Source organism: Tursiops truncatus, chromosome 17 (assembly GCF_011762595.2).
Source record: "Tursiops truncatus isolate mTurTru1 chromosome 17, mTurTru1.mat.Y, whole genome shotgun sequence".
Taxonomy (NCBI): domain Eukaryota; kingdom Metazoa; phylum Chordata; class Mammalia; order Artiodactyla; family Delphinidae; genus Tursiops; species Tursiops truncatus.
The window spans coordinates 78,029,800-78,043,214 of NC_047050.1; the positions used below are offsets into that span (position 1 = coordinate 78,029,800).

General features: G+C 64.4%; 1 protein-coding gene across 4 annotated transcripts; it reads right to left on the reverse strand.

Moving 5' to 3' along the window:
• Positions 1-171: 171 nt before the first annotated feature.
• ZFTRAF1 (zinc finger TRAF-type containing 1) lies at positions 172-13,383 on the reverse strand. 4 transcript variants are annotated; one of them, XM_073794336.1, is made up of 4 exons: positions 12,198-13,382; positions 3,336-3,574; positions 2,507-2,736; positions 172-940 (listed from the first exon to the last, which is right to left on the reverse strand). In XM_073794336.1, the coding sequence occupies exons 1-4, from the start codon at positions 12,567-12,569 to the stop codon at positions 549-551; spliced, it is 1,233 nt and encodes a 410-aa protein (XP_073650437.1). In that variant the 5' UTR covers positions 12,570-13,382; the 3' UTR covers positions 172-548. The 4 variants fall into 4 exon arrangements, with proteins under 4 accessions (XP_073650437.1, XP_033698512.1, XP_073650439.1 ...); XM_033842621.2 differs by having other exon boundaries at positions 2,507-2,718; positions 12,198-12,800; XM_073794338.1 differs by lacking the exon at positions 12,198-13,382 and adding an exon at positions 9,698-12,191.
• Between the last annotated feature and the right edge of the window lie 32 nt (positions 13,384-13,415).

The window sequence follows — 13,415 nt, forward strand, 5'->3', positions numbered from 1 at the left end:
CCGTTCCCCTGCCCAGGCCTGTGACAGAGGGGGCAGCAACTCCAAGTCTCTCCTGGGGCGGGGCACGTGAAGGTGCAGTCACAGGGATGGGCGGGCTCTGACCCTTGGCCAAACCGAAGACCCCGTTCTGTCCAATTACAGCCACGCCTTCCCCTCGAACAAAACAGAAAGTAGGAAACAAGGGTGCCTTTTTAATTGCAATCAAATATGCCGTCTGAGGTCAGCGCCCCCGAGCCCGGCCCAGGGGCCGTGCGCAGCCCCATGTGTGGCCCAGAGCAGGCGTGTGGCCCGCTGCGCGGTAGGGGCCGGGGCCAGGCTGCCGTGCTGCGCCGCGCCCCTTGGGTCCCGGAGCAGCGTCTCCTCTGCGGTGGCCCGGCCTCCAGCGCCCGGGACAGGGGAGGTGGGGCAGAGGGCGAGGGGGGCGCTCCCACCTTCGCACACGCATGCAGACGTCCCAGTGTTCGCTTCTGTTCCTTCTCCTTGGCTGAGATGGGCGATGGCGCCGTGAGGCCGCTGCCGGGCAGGCGTGGGCAGTGCCACGGGGCTGCCTACTTCTGTATTTGGAACAGGAAGAGCCGCAGGTTGATGTTCTTGGCAGCCAGCAGCTTGTTGCACTCCACGGAGTCGACGATGGGCAGCGGCACGTAGTCCGTCTCGTTGCTCTCGTTGGTGAAGACAAAGTGGTAGATGACAGGGCTGATCTTCACGTCGTCGTACGGGCCCTTGAGCAGCAGGAAAGAGCACTCCAGGGGCGCCGTCACCTTGCTCTTGAGGAGGAGCTGGAAGGACAGCGTGCGCTTGCACGACAGGTTGGGGTTGCGCTCCGAGTCGTTCACGCGCGCCTTTAGGACCCACGTCTGGTTCAGCACCGTGAACCGCGGCGTCTCGTAGTACAGGCGCGTGATGAAGTCATCCGTGCGGTACGGCCGGAACTGGACCTCTGTGGAGACAGACAGGCCGGGGAGCCGGCGGTCAGAGCAGGCAGGGCCAGGGGCAGCGCCTTCCCAGCCGGCCGGGGACACGGGCTCGGCCAGGGAGGAAGGCAACTTACCAGGACACAGCGGGCTCTGCTTGGCACAAGGCAAATCAAACGCAATTATGGCAAACGGAGGCGCACGCAAGCTTTGGGGAAACAACTACGAACAGAAGTGACACGCGTTAGCGGCAGAGTCCAGAGGCTGCGAGAGGTGAACGGCCAGCCCCGCCTGACCCCCAGGTCAGGTGAGGCCTCCCTCCTCACCCTTCCCCAGGGCCCAGCAGAGGGAGAGGCCCCGCCCAGGGGGCCGGGGTAAGCAGACACACAGACAGGATGCAGTTCTGTGAACAAGTGTACTTTATTGGTTCCGATACAGAGCTGCCAGAAAAGCCGGCGGCCGGGCTGGTGTGTTGGGCCTCGAGGCAGAGTGCCATTGCGTGGCTGGAGCTGGGCTCTGCCGGCCAGCCGAAGGGCCCGTCGGTCAGTGGGCGACTGCCGTCACACAGTTCTCTCGGCAGAGCCCGTGGCCCACGGCTGGCGAGTCCCTCCACAGAGGCGGCCAGTCCTCCCTGCCCGGCCACGGCTGCAGTCACGACGCCTCGGTCCACCCAGACTCTCCAGGCCTGGCCTGGACTGTTTGTGACACAGTGCCCACCGGGGCAGCTGAGGCTACGACTGCCCAGCGGCCGCGGTCTTCTCGTGCTGAGACCCCGGCCTCCGCAGGCCCCCACCTATAGCCAGGCCCGGTCCAGGCGGCACAGTCTGACTGGCTGCCCGTGACTGCCCTTGGCGCTCGGAGCCGGCCGCCTGGTGTGGGCCGGGCAGCATAGGGCCAGAGTACCCCCGGCAGCTCCAGCGACAGCAGGGGCTTCTCGCTATTCTCTGTGTCTAGACCAGGCTCTGCTCCCCAGAGTGTCCAAAGGCAGTGGCGGCGGCCAGGAGAGCCCGAGAGATCCAGTGGGCCTGGGCGCAGTCCAGCCTGCCCATCCCTGGGCATCCACTCCCAGCAGTTTGAGTCGGGCACCCTCAGCTCGTTCTGGAGCCCTGGCCCTGACCATCTTCTCGCTGGCCTCAGGAAGCCCGTGGCCACTGCAGTAACCGCCTGCAGGTAGGACCTGCCATGACGAGTGCTCTTCTTGCCCCTGGCTCCGCAGGGCAGGCCCTCAGCTCCCAGAACCCCCCAAGACACGCCCACCTTCCGGTTAGACCCCAACTGTCCCAAGGCTGTGCAGCCCCACACGGTGAGGACACCACTTTGCTGGGGTAGCAGGGCCGGGGTGGGGAGGACAGGTGGGAAGGGCCTCTGTGAGAGCCATGCAGGTGCCCCCAGGGTCCTGCCCGGCCCCTCCCCGGCTCAGCCTCCAGCCCCTCTTCTCCCTTAGATGTCCTCCCATTCACCAGGAGCTTGTCCAGAGCCTGGCCATCTGGTGCAGCCTGTGCCACTGCCCAGACCCCATGGCTCCCCCGGCTCCCGGCCGCCGGCCCCACCCCCAGCCTGTGTGGCATGCAGCAGGCAGCAGGGCGCCTCACCTGTGTAGCCGATCTTCTCGAAGCTGAGCAGGCTAAAGATGCTGTTGTAGAGCTGCATCTCCTTGCGGTGGCTCTGGTCCATCTCGTCCAGGATCTCCATCAGCTCATTGCCCGTCTTGGTTGGGTGGGCACACGCGGCCTCGTGCACTGTCAGCTCGTGGAAAGGGCCGTGCCACGGGCAGCCGATGCGCTTGTACTTGCACTGCGTCACCCTGGAGAGGAGGTGAGCCCTGCGGTCACACCCGCGCCCCGTGGAAGGTGGCTGTGCCAGTGGGCCTCCAACCAGCCCTGCTCACACAGACTGCTCCCTGAAGGACATGTTGCCCACGTGCCGGCCCTCAGGAAGGGGTCAGAGTGCGTGAGAGCCTGAGAAGGAGCAGGGCATGTGTGAGCTGTGCGTGTGCACGCCCCCTGCACCCACTGCCATGGGGCCTCTCTCCACAACGGTCCTGGGCCCCGCGTGGCTTCACTCCAGGGGAGGCTCGGCAGCCTGGCCCCCTGGAGGGGGGGATTGGGGTGCTAGTGGCACCATCACGCTGTGCTCCCAGAGCCCCTGTGCTGGCCACACTTTCCTGGTCCGGGGACACCACGGACAGTCTCTAAGGAAGAAGCCACCACACAGCCACAAGGAACCCTGGAGGGTCAGGATAACGTTCAGACGCTTCCAGTTGCAGATCTAAGCCCCCGAGTCTGTGGAGCCTCCCGCCCGCCCCCTCCATGGCCTGGGACCTGAGCAGCTTTGCACTAACCCGGCCCTGTGAGGTCGCCACCGGGTGGCGTGTGTGGAGCCGAGCCCCCGGCAGGCAGGCCAGGCGGCCCAGGTGCTTACCTGTCCTGGCACTCCTCTTTCTGGTGCCTCTCCAGGAGGGAGCGGGGGAACTGGCACAGGCAGAAGCCACACTCAGAGGGCAGCTCGCTCACGGCCTTCTCCACGGCCAGGTTGCGGCAGCAGAGGCTCTTACTGATCTCGCAACGACAGTTGGGGCACGTGGCTTGCTCCTCCTTCAGCCGGGCATCTGCTAGTAGGTGGATAAAACAGCCAGCGCACATCAAGTGCCCATTAGTACACTGCGGAGAAGGAAAGGGAGATGAAGCTCACGGACCTGCAGGGCCGCGCAGACGCGCGCCCGCCCCACTGCCGGCCCCTCCCAGGGGCTGCGGTGCAGGGGCCGCGGGCAGGCTGCTGCCCGACAAGCACAGGCTGCCACTCCCACTCCCGAGGGAGGGCCAGGCTGTCCTCCCGGAGCCCTGTGCACGCGGCCAGCAGGGTCCCCATGGAGAGGGCGGGTCTCGAGGTGGCCCTCATTGGCAGCAGAGGTTCGGGCTCTTCACTGTGGTGGCCCACCGGCGGGCACTGGGTGGGCCACACGGGGGCTTTTCCCATCCAGGGGCTGGAGACTGTCCCCAAAGTCCACCACAGGGCCTGATTCAGGGACGCCCACGGAACACGGGCTCTCGGCCAGCTGCCCATGCCGAGGCAGCTGCACCCTCAGCCTGGCCCCGCCACTCTAGCCTCCTGGGCCCGCAAAGGTGAGCAGGCAGCTGCCACCCACCCAGTGGGGCTGGCTACCTGGAGGGGACCTTCCCAAGGACCGGTGGCACAGAGCCGTGGTGGGCGGGGAGGCCCACTTGGCCCAGGACAGGGCACGTGGGCAGCGTGCGCCCGCAGGAGCGTTGCGGGCTTTGGGCCTAGGAGCCAGGCCCCTCCCTGGCTGAGCCTGTGGATCCAAGGAACAGACGACACCGTCGGCGACCTGCCCCTCCCTGCCGGGGGTCCTGGCGGGTGGACAGTGGGCTGCCGGCTCAGCTACCTCGGCTCTCTCACTGGCTCCACACACCTCCTGAGCACCCACTTGGTGCCCTTGAGACACGTGGCAGGCTATGGGCCTGGGCCTGCAGGGGCGCACGGGGTTGGGGGAGGAGAGGCCCACACGGGAACCGGAGGTGCAAGAGCAGACAAGCTGTGTCCTCCAGGGCAGACACGGCAGTCTTGGAGCCCGGGGAACACTGGTGGGAGTGTGGGCCCCCCCGCCGAGGGCACCTATCTCCATTGGGAGATGCCCAGTGGCTGAGGGCAAGTGGGCAGGCAGTGCTTCCACAGGCTTCCTTGGGGCCCAGGACCCTTTTGCGACTGGGATCCAGTGTGGTAGAGGGACTCACATGGCCACCGCCAAGCCACGCCTGCACACGATGGGGTCCTCGGTAAACACCAGGGGTCCGTGCACCCTGAGCTGAGGGCTGCAAGAGGCTGAGTGAACTCTTAGCGCCTGCGGGTCGTGCTTGGGGTCCAGTGAGTGATGGGACCTATGTGCTGAGGACCAGTGGTGGGGCCGGGGACAAAGGCCCCAGTCAGGATCCAGGTCCACACAAACGCCCTAGATCGGCTGCACTCACATCTTAATTTCTAAGTCAGGTCAAAAGTTAAGATGTGCGAGACGAGGAGGGGACTGGCAAGGGCCGGCCAGCACTGCTCTGGACACACAGCCTGGCTGGGGGTTGTGGAGCGAGGCTGGTCCGGAGAGCGGCCAGGGAGGAAAAGCAGTCTGCCCCGTCCACTGCCCGGGGTCAGCGGAGAAGCCAGAGACGCGATGAGTGGCGAGGGTGGGGGGACACGGCACCATAGGCTGCTGCCACCCTGTAGGAAGCCCAGACCAAGAGCCCAGGTCACACGTGTTCTCAAAGCCCCGCCAAGGGCCTGAGCCCAAGAGGGCCTGGCTTCACCGTGCCACAGCCCCAGGGAGAGGGTCGCTATGGCTTCTAGAAGGCAGAGAGGAAGCGCTCAGTCACAGGAGGAAGAAGCTGCAGGGCCCCCGGAAGTGAGGCCAGACAAGGCAGCACTGGGCTTGCTGAAGTCCCAGCCGCTGCCTAGCACCCCAGGGAAGAAGCCAGGAAGGCCTGGGGACCCCACACTACAGTGTGGCCAGCTCTAGTTCTACATGCCCCAAGGCAGGGCCCACGGCCTCATCAGAGAGCAACAGCCACTGCTGGGCCCAACTCAGCTGGCTTCTCCTGTCTCTGGTGGCCCAGCCAGGGCGTGGGCCTGCAGGCGAGACTCGGGATGGAGTCCTGGGACGTCCTGAGGGACCCGAGGCTGCCAACTGTGTGACTGCTCACTCCCAGCGCTGCCCTGAAAGCCCACTGCTCTGGAGCAGAGGGTGTGACCTGCGCACCCCCCTGGCAGGCCTTTCCTCAGAACCTGGGGGCCGCAGGAGTTCCCAGCCTCCAGGGCCAGTCCCCACCCCACACCCCCAGAGCCTCCAGACCCAACACAGGCTCAGGTACTAGGGCACCTGCCCTCTGTTGGGCTCTGGGGAGGCGGGGGCACTGCCCCTCCAGCCCTAACAGCTCAGCTCTGAATCGGAATGCGGCTAACCAGCAAGACGCCCCAAGTGCTGCCGGCCTGCCAAGGGACAAGCCAACGTCCACACGTGGCTAGTCCCTTACCGGCTGCCCAAGGTATGCCCTCTCGGTGGACCCAGGTGGCCAGCCTTGGCCCCAGCACCTACCCAGCCCAGGCAGTCTGTCCACAGCAGGAGAGTCACCGTGCTCCAGAGCCCTCCCCACCAGCCAGGCTCCCCCTCGGCCTCCAGAGCAAGACCCAACTCTGCACGCAGGCCTGGCCCAGGGCCTCTGCGGTGGTCGGGCTGGACTGTACCTGCCCCATTTTGCCCATCCAGAAGCTGGGCCCCAGAGGGCTCAGCACAGCGTTGGCCATACGCCAAGCCTCTGACAGACAGCACAAGCCAGGGCAGTCAGAGTGCCCCACGCTACGTGCCAGGGCCAAGCCCCAGAGAGCTTGGGCAGTTCCAAGGAGCAGTTCCTGCAGTGCCCAGGATGGGCTGCCTTCCCACCACCTGCCAGGAAGACCCTAGAGACAGGGAGGGCTACGGAGGGGGCTCCACGACGCAGGACCTTGTAGGGCCTCCCAGGCCCTCCCAGGACAGATGCTGGCCAGATCCCACAGGTCACCAGCAGTATGCTCTGAGGCTGGTCACATCCTCTTCCGGGCCTCAATTTTCTCAGGCACAAAAGACAACAGGGGGCGGGGAGGTACTTCCCTGATAGCACAGTGGATAAGACTCCGCGCTCCCAACGCAGGGAGCCTGGGTCAGGGAACTAGATCCCACATGCATGCTGCAACTAAGAGTTCGCATGCCACAGCAAAGGAGACTGTGAGCTGCAACTAAGGAGCCCACGTGCTTCAACTAAGGAGCCGGCGAGCCACAACTAAGGAGCCCACAAACCACAACTAAGGACACGCCTGCCACAACTAAGACCCAGCCCAACCAAATTAAAAAAAAAAAAAAAAAAAAGACAACAAGGGGACTTCCCTGGCGGTCCAGTGGTTAAGACTCCGCGCTTCTACTGCAGGGAGCACGGGTTCGAACCCTGGTCGGGGAACTAAGATTCTGCATGCCACACAGTGCAGCTGAAAAAAAAAAAAAGGCAACAGGGACAGGACCGGCCTTATTACGCACTGAAGAGGTAGGATAGGACCACAAGTGCGACACGCAGTGCCCAGAGAACTAATGCCTGGCACCACACTCATCACCCAGCAGAGCCCAGCTAGCCCCTCACGCAGCCCCTGCCCGGAAGCCGCAGGAAGGACTCCAGGCACAAGCCTGTGGTTTCAGCAAAACCCCCCTCCCTCTCGCAACCCTGGGTTCCCCAACCCCACCAAGTTGTGCCCCAGCCCAAGCCCCTCTGCAATGGCCCAAAAGTGGGCATTTGTCCCTGCCCCTAGGACATCGCCCAGCAGCCCCTCCCCCTGCCTGCCCAGTGCACCCAGGCCATGCAGGCTGGGGCCTCTATCTGAACCAGCTTCCCCCTGGGGGAGCTGAAGGAACTGTCCGGACTCTTGAGGAGGAGCCCTGGCCCCTGGGCCTTGGGACAAAAGCAGGTCTTAGAAAATGGCCCCCAGCTTCTGGGGGCCAAGTCCTCAATCAGTAGGCCTTTTAGGCCTGGAGTCCACAGTCCCCTCAAACCCTGGGGTGCCCCCCAACTCCGCTCTTTACCACTAAAGGAAGGCTCAGCACCCAGACTCATGTGAGCAGCCCCATCTCCAAAGCACAGCGGAGGGTACCCACCCCCAAAGTGCCCCTCGGCCCAGCTGGAGGCCCCCCTTCACCAGGCCCAGCAGGGCCTCACGGCACCCCACACACCCCTGCACACTCGGCCTGAGGTTTCCTTGACCTCTTCCTTCAAGGGGCCCGGAAGGGACCATGCAGGGTCTGAGACACACAAGTGTCTCAGGGGAAGCCAGGACTGCAACCTTCCACCAGGTTTTGGGTTTGAAGTTCTGGGCCAGCAGTTCCTGATGTCACAGCACCCCGAGACTCGGGGACTTGGGTGGGGGCCGTCAAACCTGCAGCCAGGCTCTTGCTCAGAGCCCAGGTGCTGCCTGGATCAAAAGGTAACTCAAGTGACAAACCACCACTACAAAAAGCACAATTTCGCATCTAGTCAGAGACCAGAAGCGTGCTCTTCCCTCTGCCCTTGTCTTGGATAGCTAAGCAGATATATTTTCAAAGCTTTTTTCTCAAAGCATGAGCCAGTCATAGTCTTGGAGCTGGGGAAGAGGGTCCCAGGCCATGTGGGTGGGCAGCCCCATTGGAGATTCCTTAAACATCACCTTGAACAGAGTCTGCAGCACCAGGCAGGTCGACAGATGCCAAGACGGCGCACTTGGAAGCTCCCCAAGGCGGGCACCCACATTGGCCAGGACGCAAGCAGAGGTGGAGCCACCCCTGCTTCCTGGGCCTTTTACCCACATGGCTGCCAACGAGCTAACCAAGCCAAGTGGGCTGAGCCGAGTCCTGGCGGGGACAGGAAGCGCAGCAGGACACCCTCAATCCTCCCACAGGACAGATGGTGTCCAGTGCCCAGGCAGGTGGGATGGGACAGGCGTCCTGTAGCAGGGAGAGGAGACGACTTCGGTGCAGGGGTGCTGCCTCAGTGGGGCCCACGAGGAGCAGGAGTGGGCAGGGGCAGGGACAGGAGAGAGCACCCAGGCAGCAGGCGCAGGAGAGCAATGGGCTGAAGGGGCGGGGCTCAGGTCTGAGGCAGGAGCAGTGGGCACAGGAGCCAGAGGCCAGTTGGTACCACATACTGTGACGAAGACCCCCTGCCTACTGCTCCACCCCAGCGGGGGTCACAGGAGCCTTCCTGGCTGAGAACCAAGTCGGGGTGGGAGAGCTCTACGGCCCCTCCCTCCAGATGTTGGTCTGCGGCTCAGGGCCTCAGCTGACACGAGCGGGGTCAGGGCCAGGTCCACCTTGTGTGAGGGGCTGGAGGAGAGTCCCAGATGGGGTCAGGGATCAGGCTGCGGCTGCAACGATCCAGGCACCACCCACTGAGGCTGTGTTTCCCCCAAAGAAGGCAGAGGACCCAGCTCACATCGCCCTGGGGCCACAGGGCTGCATTCAGAGCGGGTGCCAGCACAGCTGCCCGCTGCCGGCTCCAACACAGAGCTCCTATGCGCACGTCACTGCTGCATCCCCGGCCCTCCTACCCCTAGCTGGCTGCCCGCTGCCGTGCCCACCCAGGACCCTAGAAGGTGGCTGCACGCCTTGTCAGGCCAGTCACCAAGAATACACCTAACACCCACACGGAGAACATCAAAGCCAGCACCTGCCATACCAGCTGTAGCCCAGCCCTGACCTGACCTGACCTGACCTAACGCAGGTCACGGCGAGAACCATTTGCACGAGGGCCCTGGTCTGACACCAGAGCAAGAATCCCGACCCAGGTGGTGTGATGTACTGGACCCATGGCGGAGCCGACGCTGTGGGGCTCAGAACAGGGAGCAGGCGACCAAGCCTAGCCGTGCAGCCCGTGTCTGCTCTCACCACCACCCAGGCTTCCCCAGAGGCACAGAGGCAGGGGCTGGTAGCCGGAGAGCAAGCTCTCGAGTTACTGCGTACCCAGCCACATCCAGAGGCCCATGGAGATGCTCCTGTGGCCCCAGTGCCAGGCACAGCGTGCAGGGCTCAGCACGGTCACTGGCTCTTCTCCTCACCCCAGAACTGGGTACCATCTGAAACAGCCCTCAGATGCGGAGCACTGCCGGTGCTTGCCCCGAACCACGTATCCTGGTGGGGTCAGGCAAAACGTTGCCTATAGGAACAGAAAGCAAAACATACCACATGCCTGAAGCAGGTCCACCAGAGACAGCCCGTCAACGTGACTCACCAAAGAAGGCCAGCAGAAGCGGAGGGGCTGAGCCCAGGCCCAGAAGCGTTGGCGAGCAGTGGGCCCCAACCAGGGGCACACAGAGCTCTGCGTCCTCATTGCAAGGCAGCTCATGTGGAACCTGTGCTGTCCTTGACCAAATCATCCTGAGAGCAAACCCAGCTCTGATGCCAACCAGGCAATGGGGTGGGCCTCCAGGCCCATCTCGATCCCCCCCCCAATAAATGTCCCCATGCAGGGTGGCTGTGAGGGTAATGCGGACCACTGCACACAGCAAGGAGCCACCAAGAAGCCTTCCCTCGGGCACCTCACACCCCAGGCTCCAGGGTGGGCACGGCTGTGCATCCATGCCCCATGGGCCCCCATCACACGGCAGGTCTTCCAGCAGCCAAAGCGAGTTCTGACCCGTGGCAGGGTTCCAGCCAACCCTTTTAGGGCCAAGGGCTCTCCCACTGATCACACGCTCTAAAGCTTTCTCCCAGCCTCTAGAGATGAGAGGGAATCAACTCCCTGCCAAGGCCCGGGTGTCACCTGGGAAGAATGAAGGTGGGGCAGAGGGCTTGTACCAAAACCCACAGCTCAGCATTGGTGGGCTCTCCTCACTCAGCGGGCCTGTTCCCAGGGAAGCCACTGAGCAGAGTCCACTAGGCCATAGGGAAGGCCACCGGCCAGGTGGCCCAGAGCCTTCATTCCCCATCAGAGCTGCTCAGCCACCTGCCTCCTGCCGGCCCAGAGCTCAGCTACCAGCACGGTGCGGACTGGTTTGAAGCAGCCAAACTCAGAGGCCCGGTCACCAGGGGCTCCGGCCAGAGGCAGAAATGCAGCTCTCTGTGCTGAGTGGACCCAGAGCTGGTACCACATGGCCGGTTTTCATGCCAGGTCCATCTCCAGCCCACTCACACGAAGAGAGATGAGGAACCCCTTAATCCCCCTGGGACCCCCCCCCCCCACCATTGGCTTGGCTTCCTAGACTCCCACTCGAGGCCCAAGGAAGGAAGAGTGCTTTTGGAAGGATCAAAAGGTCGTGGGCAAGCCAAAGAGGCCAGAGAAAGGACAAGTCCTGAGGTGCACTCCCAAGGCTGAGGCGGTTATGAGAAGCGCTACCCCAATGTGCACTGGGCCAGGAGGCCTGTGGTACTCCTGAGCTAGGGCCTCCGGCCAGGAACTTCCCAAAGCCCAGGAGGGTGGGTTGAAAGGCAGTGTCCTCTCCCCAAGGAACTCAACCCACTTCCCCACCAATGCCTCTTCTCCCTCCGTCACCCAGGCACACTGGGATCCTCCAAAGGAAACTCATGCTAGAGCGGGAAGGATTTGGAGATCCAGAGGTTGGGGAAACGGCAATTCAGAATAGCCTGCCCTGTTTACTACAAAAATGGCCCTCGCACCACAGCCCTCACTCTGAGCATAAGCAGGGGGACAAGGCCCATCGGCCATATCCAGCTCCTGTAAATGCAAAGAAAGGTGACAGGGTACCTGTTTCATTCCTCAAAGGGGCTGGGGGTGTGGGGGTAATCAGAGATGGGGGTTGACGTGCAGAGAGACACACAACGGAGAAAGCAGAACGCTGCGCAGTGACCCTGGGACCAGAGTGTGACCCTGCTGCTACGGGGTGCACGAGTGAGACCCCCTGGGCTAAGTACCCTCTCTGGCAGCCCTGAGCGGGTTAAGGACTCTTGAGTCCGGCCACCAGGCTGGCTCTTCAGACAGAAGGGAAGAGGACAGACCTCCTGGAGCACCAGTAGCCTAGGAAGCCAGACCTGGTGTGGGTGAGGTGGGATGTGGTAGGAGCCCAGCCTGAGGCACAGCACGTCCAGAAAGCACTGGATTGGGCGGGGGCGGGGGCTGGGACTGGAGGAAAGACCCAGGCTGTGGGGCTTGATGTGGGCAGTTCATCCAGACCAGAAATGAGGGGAAGGGGTGGGGGAGGGCAAAGAGGTGAGCCCCTCCCTTCTCAACTTTCTTCCAAAAAGAAGTGACAAGGGAAGGGGATTCTTCCACACCAAAGGGTAAAGGGATACGGGACGAGCATGAGGACAGGTTTTGGGGGGGCGGGTGTCTGCAAAAGAACTGAGAAGAAACACTTGAGGAAGAGCAAAGACCAGGGACCCCCGGAGCCCAGGGAGCTCAGGGCTGCGCGGAGCAGGCTCAGAAGTGGGGAGGAGCACGGGCATCTGTCGCCAGCTTTCTCTGGGGTCAGCTTGAGGTTGGGCTGAGGAGTGCTGAGAAAGGGGCAACAGGGGAACCTGGAAAGAAAAGGGGCGTCCAAGTGGGAGACAGGAGATTCCCATCAGGAAATAAGGGCAGTCACAACGAGAAAAAAAGGAGGTTCAGAGCAGGAAACAGGAAAGTTCCCAGAGGACGAGAATGAGGAGCTTCCGAACAGGCGCCAGAGTCCCACCTCTGGGCCCCAGGGCTCGGGCCTGGCCTCCGAGGAGACGCGGTGCCGGGGGGCCGGCCGCGGCGGGGCTGGAGCCGAGCCGGGTCTGGCCGGCGGCCCTACCTGGTACACGGAGGCCTTGGGCAGGTCCAGGCAGACCGTGCAGCACAGAACCGAGTAGAGCCGCTCCTCCAGCTTCCCGCTGCCCGCCGCCGCCGCCGCCGCCGCCGCCTCGGCCGTCTCGGCCGCCCGTAGCCGCTTCTTGGGCGGCGCATCGGAGTCGCCCGCCGCCTCCTGCAGCTGCCGGGCGCCGGCCAGGCCCGCCTCGTCTGGGATCCCGGGCCCCGCCGCCTCGCCCAGCGCCGCCGCCGGCCCCGCAGACGCTCCGGCCCCGGCCCCGACCCCGACCCCGGCCCCGGCCCCGACCCCGGCCGGCACGGCACCGGCAGGCCCCGCGGCCGGGCCGCCCCCGCCGGCCTCCTCGGCGCCGGACATCGCGGCCGGCCGGCCCGGCGGGCGGGTGCCGGCGCGCTCCCGCGGCTAGAGGTTAGGGGCGCCGCGCGCTCCCTCCGCCCTCTCGCCGCCGCCGCCGCGACCCCGCAGCCCCGCTCCCTGCGCCGCCGCCTCAGTGGGTTCGGCCCGCGCGTCGCCCCGCAGCCGCCGCGGCCACCGACCCCGGCGCGGCCGCCATCTTTGTTTTCCCTGTACGCTCCCCCACCCCGCCGCCGCCTACGCCCCCTTGTTCTCTCAGTCACGTGAGCGGAGCGAGGCCAATGGGAGGGCCGCTCGGGGAGACAGCGCGACGGCCAGAACCAATGGGCACACGAGGGCCCGCCCCTGCATAAGGTGGGCGGGGCCCCGGGCGACCCGCTGAGGGGCGATGTTTGGGGCCCGAATAGTCTTGGCGTCAGGGCTGAGCGCGGTGCTTCCCGCCAGTCCGGCCCGGGACCACACGCCTTGGGTGCCCCGGAACGGAGGGCAACCTTGGACCCCCACGTCCAGATGTGCCTGCGCCTTTGTCCCCGGACGCCCAGGCTAGCGTGCGCGGGGCTCTGGCCTGGCTGGCCGGAGCGAGAAACTGCCGGCCACCTCTCCCCTCCTGTGCGGGAAGAGATGTGCTTCCACAGGACGCGAGTGCAGGGACTCCCCAAGGGAGGACTCTGGACCCGGAATCTAACCCACTGCTCTGCCCGATCCCGTTTCATAACCCTGGGGTTGGGAGCTGAAGAGGCGTCCGCTGAGGAAAGCGAGGGTCTTAGGAAATCAGGACTTGCCTTGCATAGGCCGGTGGGCAAACGGGTAGAGGTAGAGTCAGCCCTGGGAGGGGATGTACATTTCTGG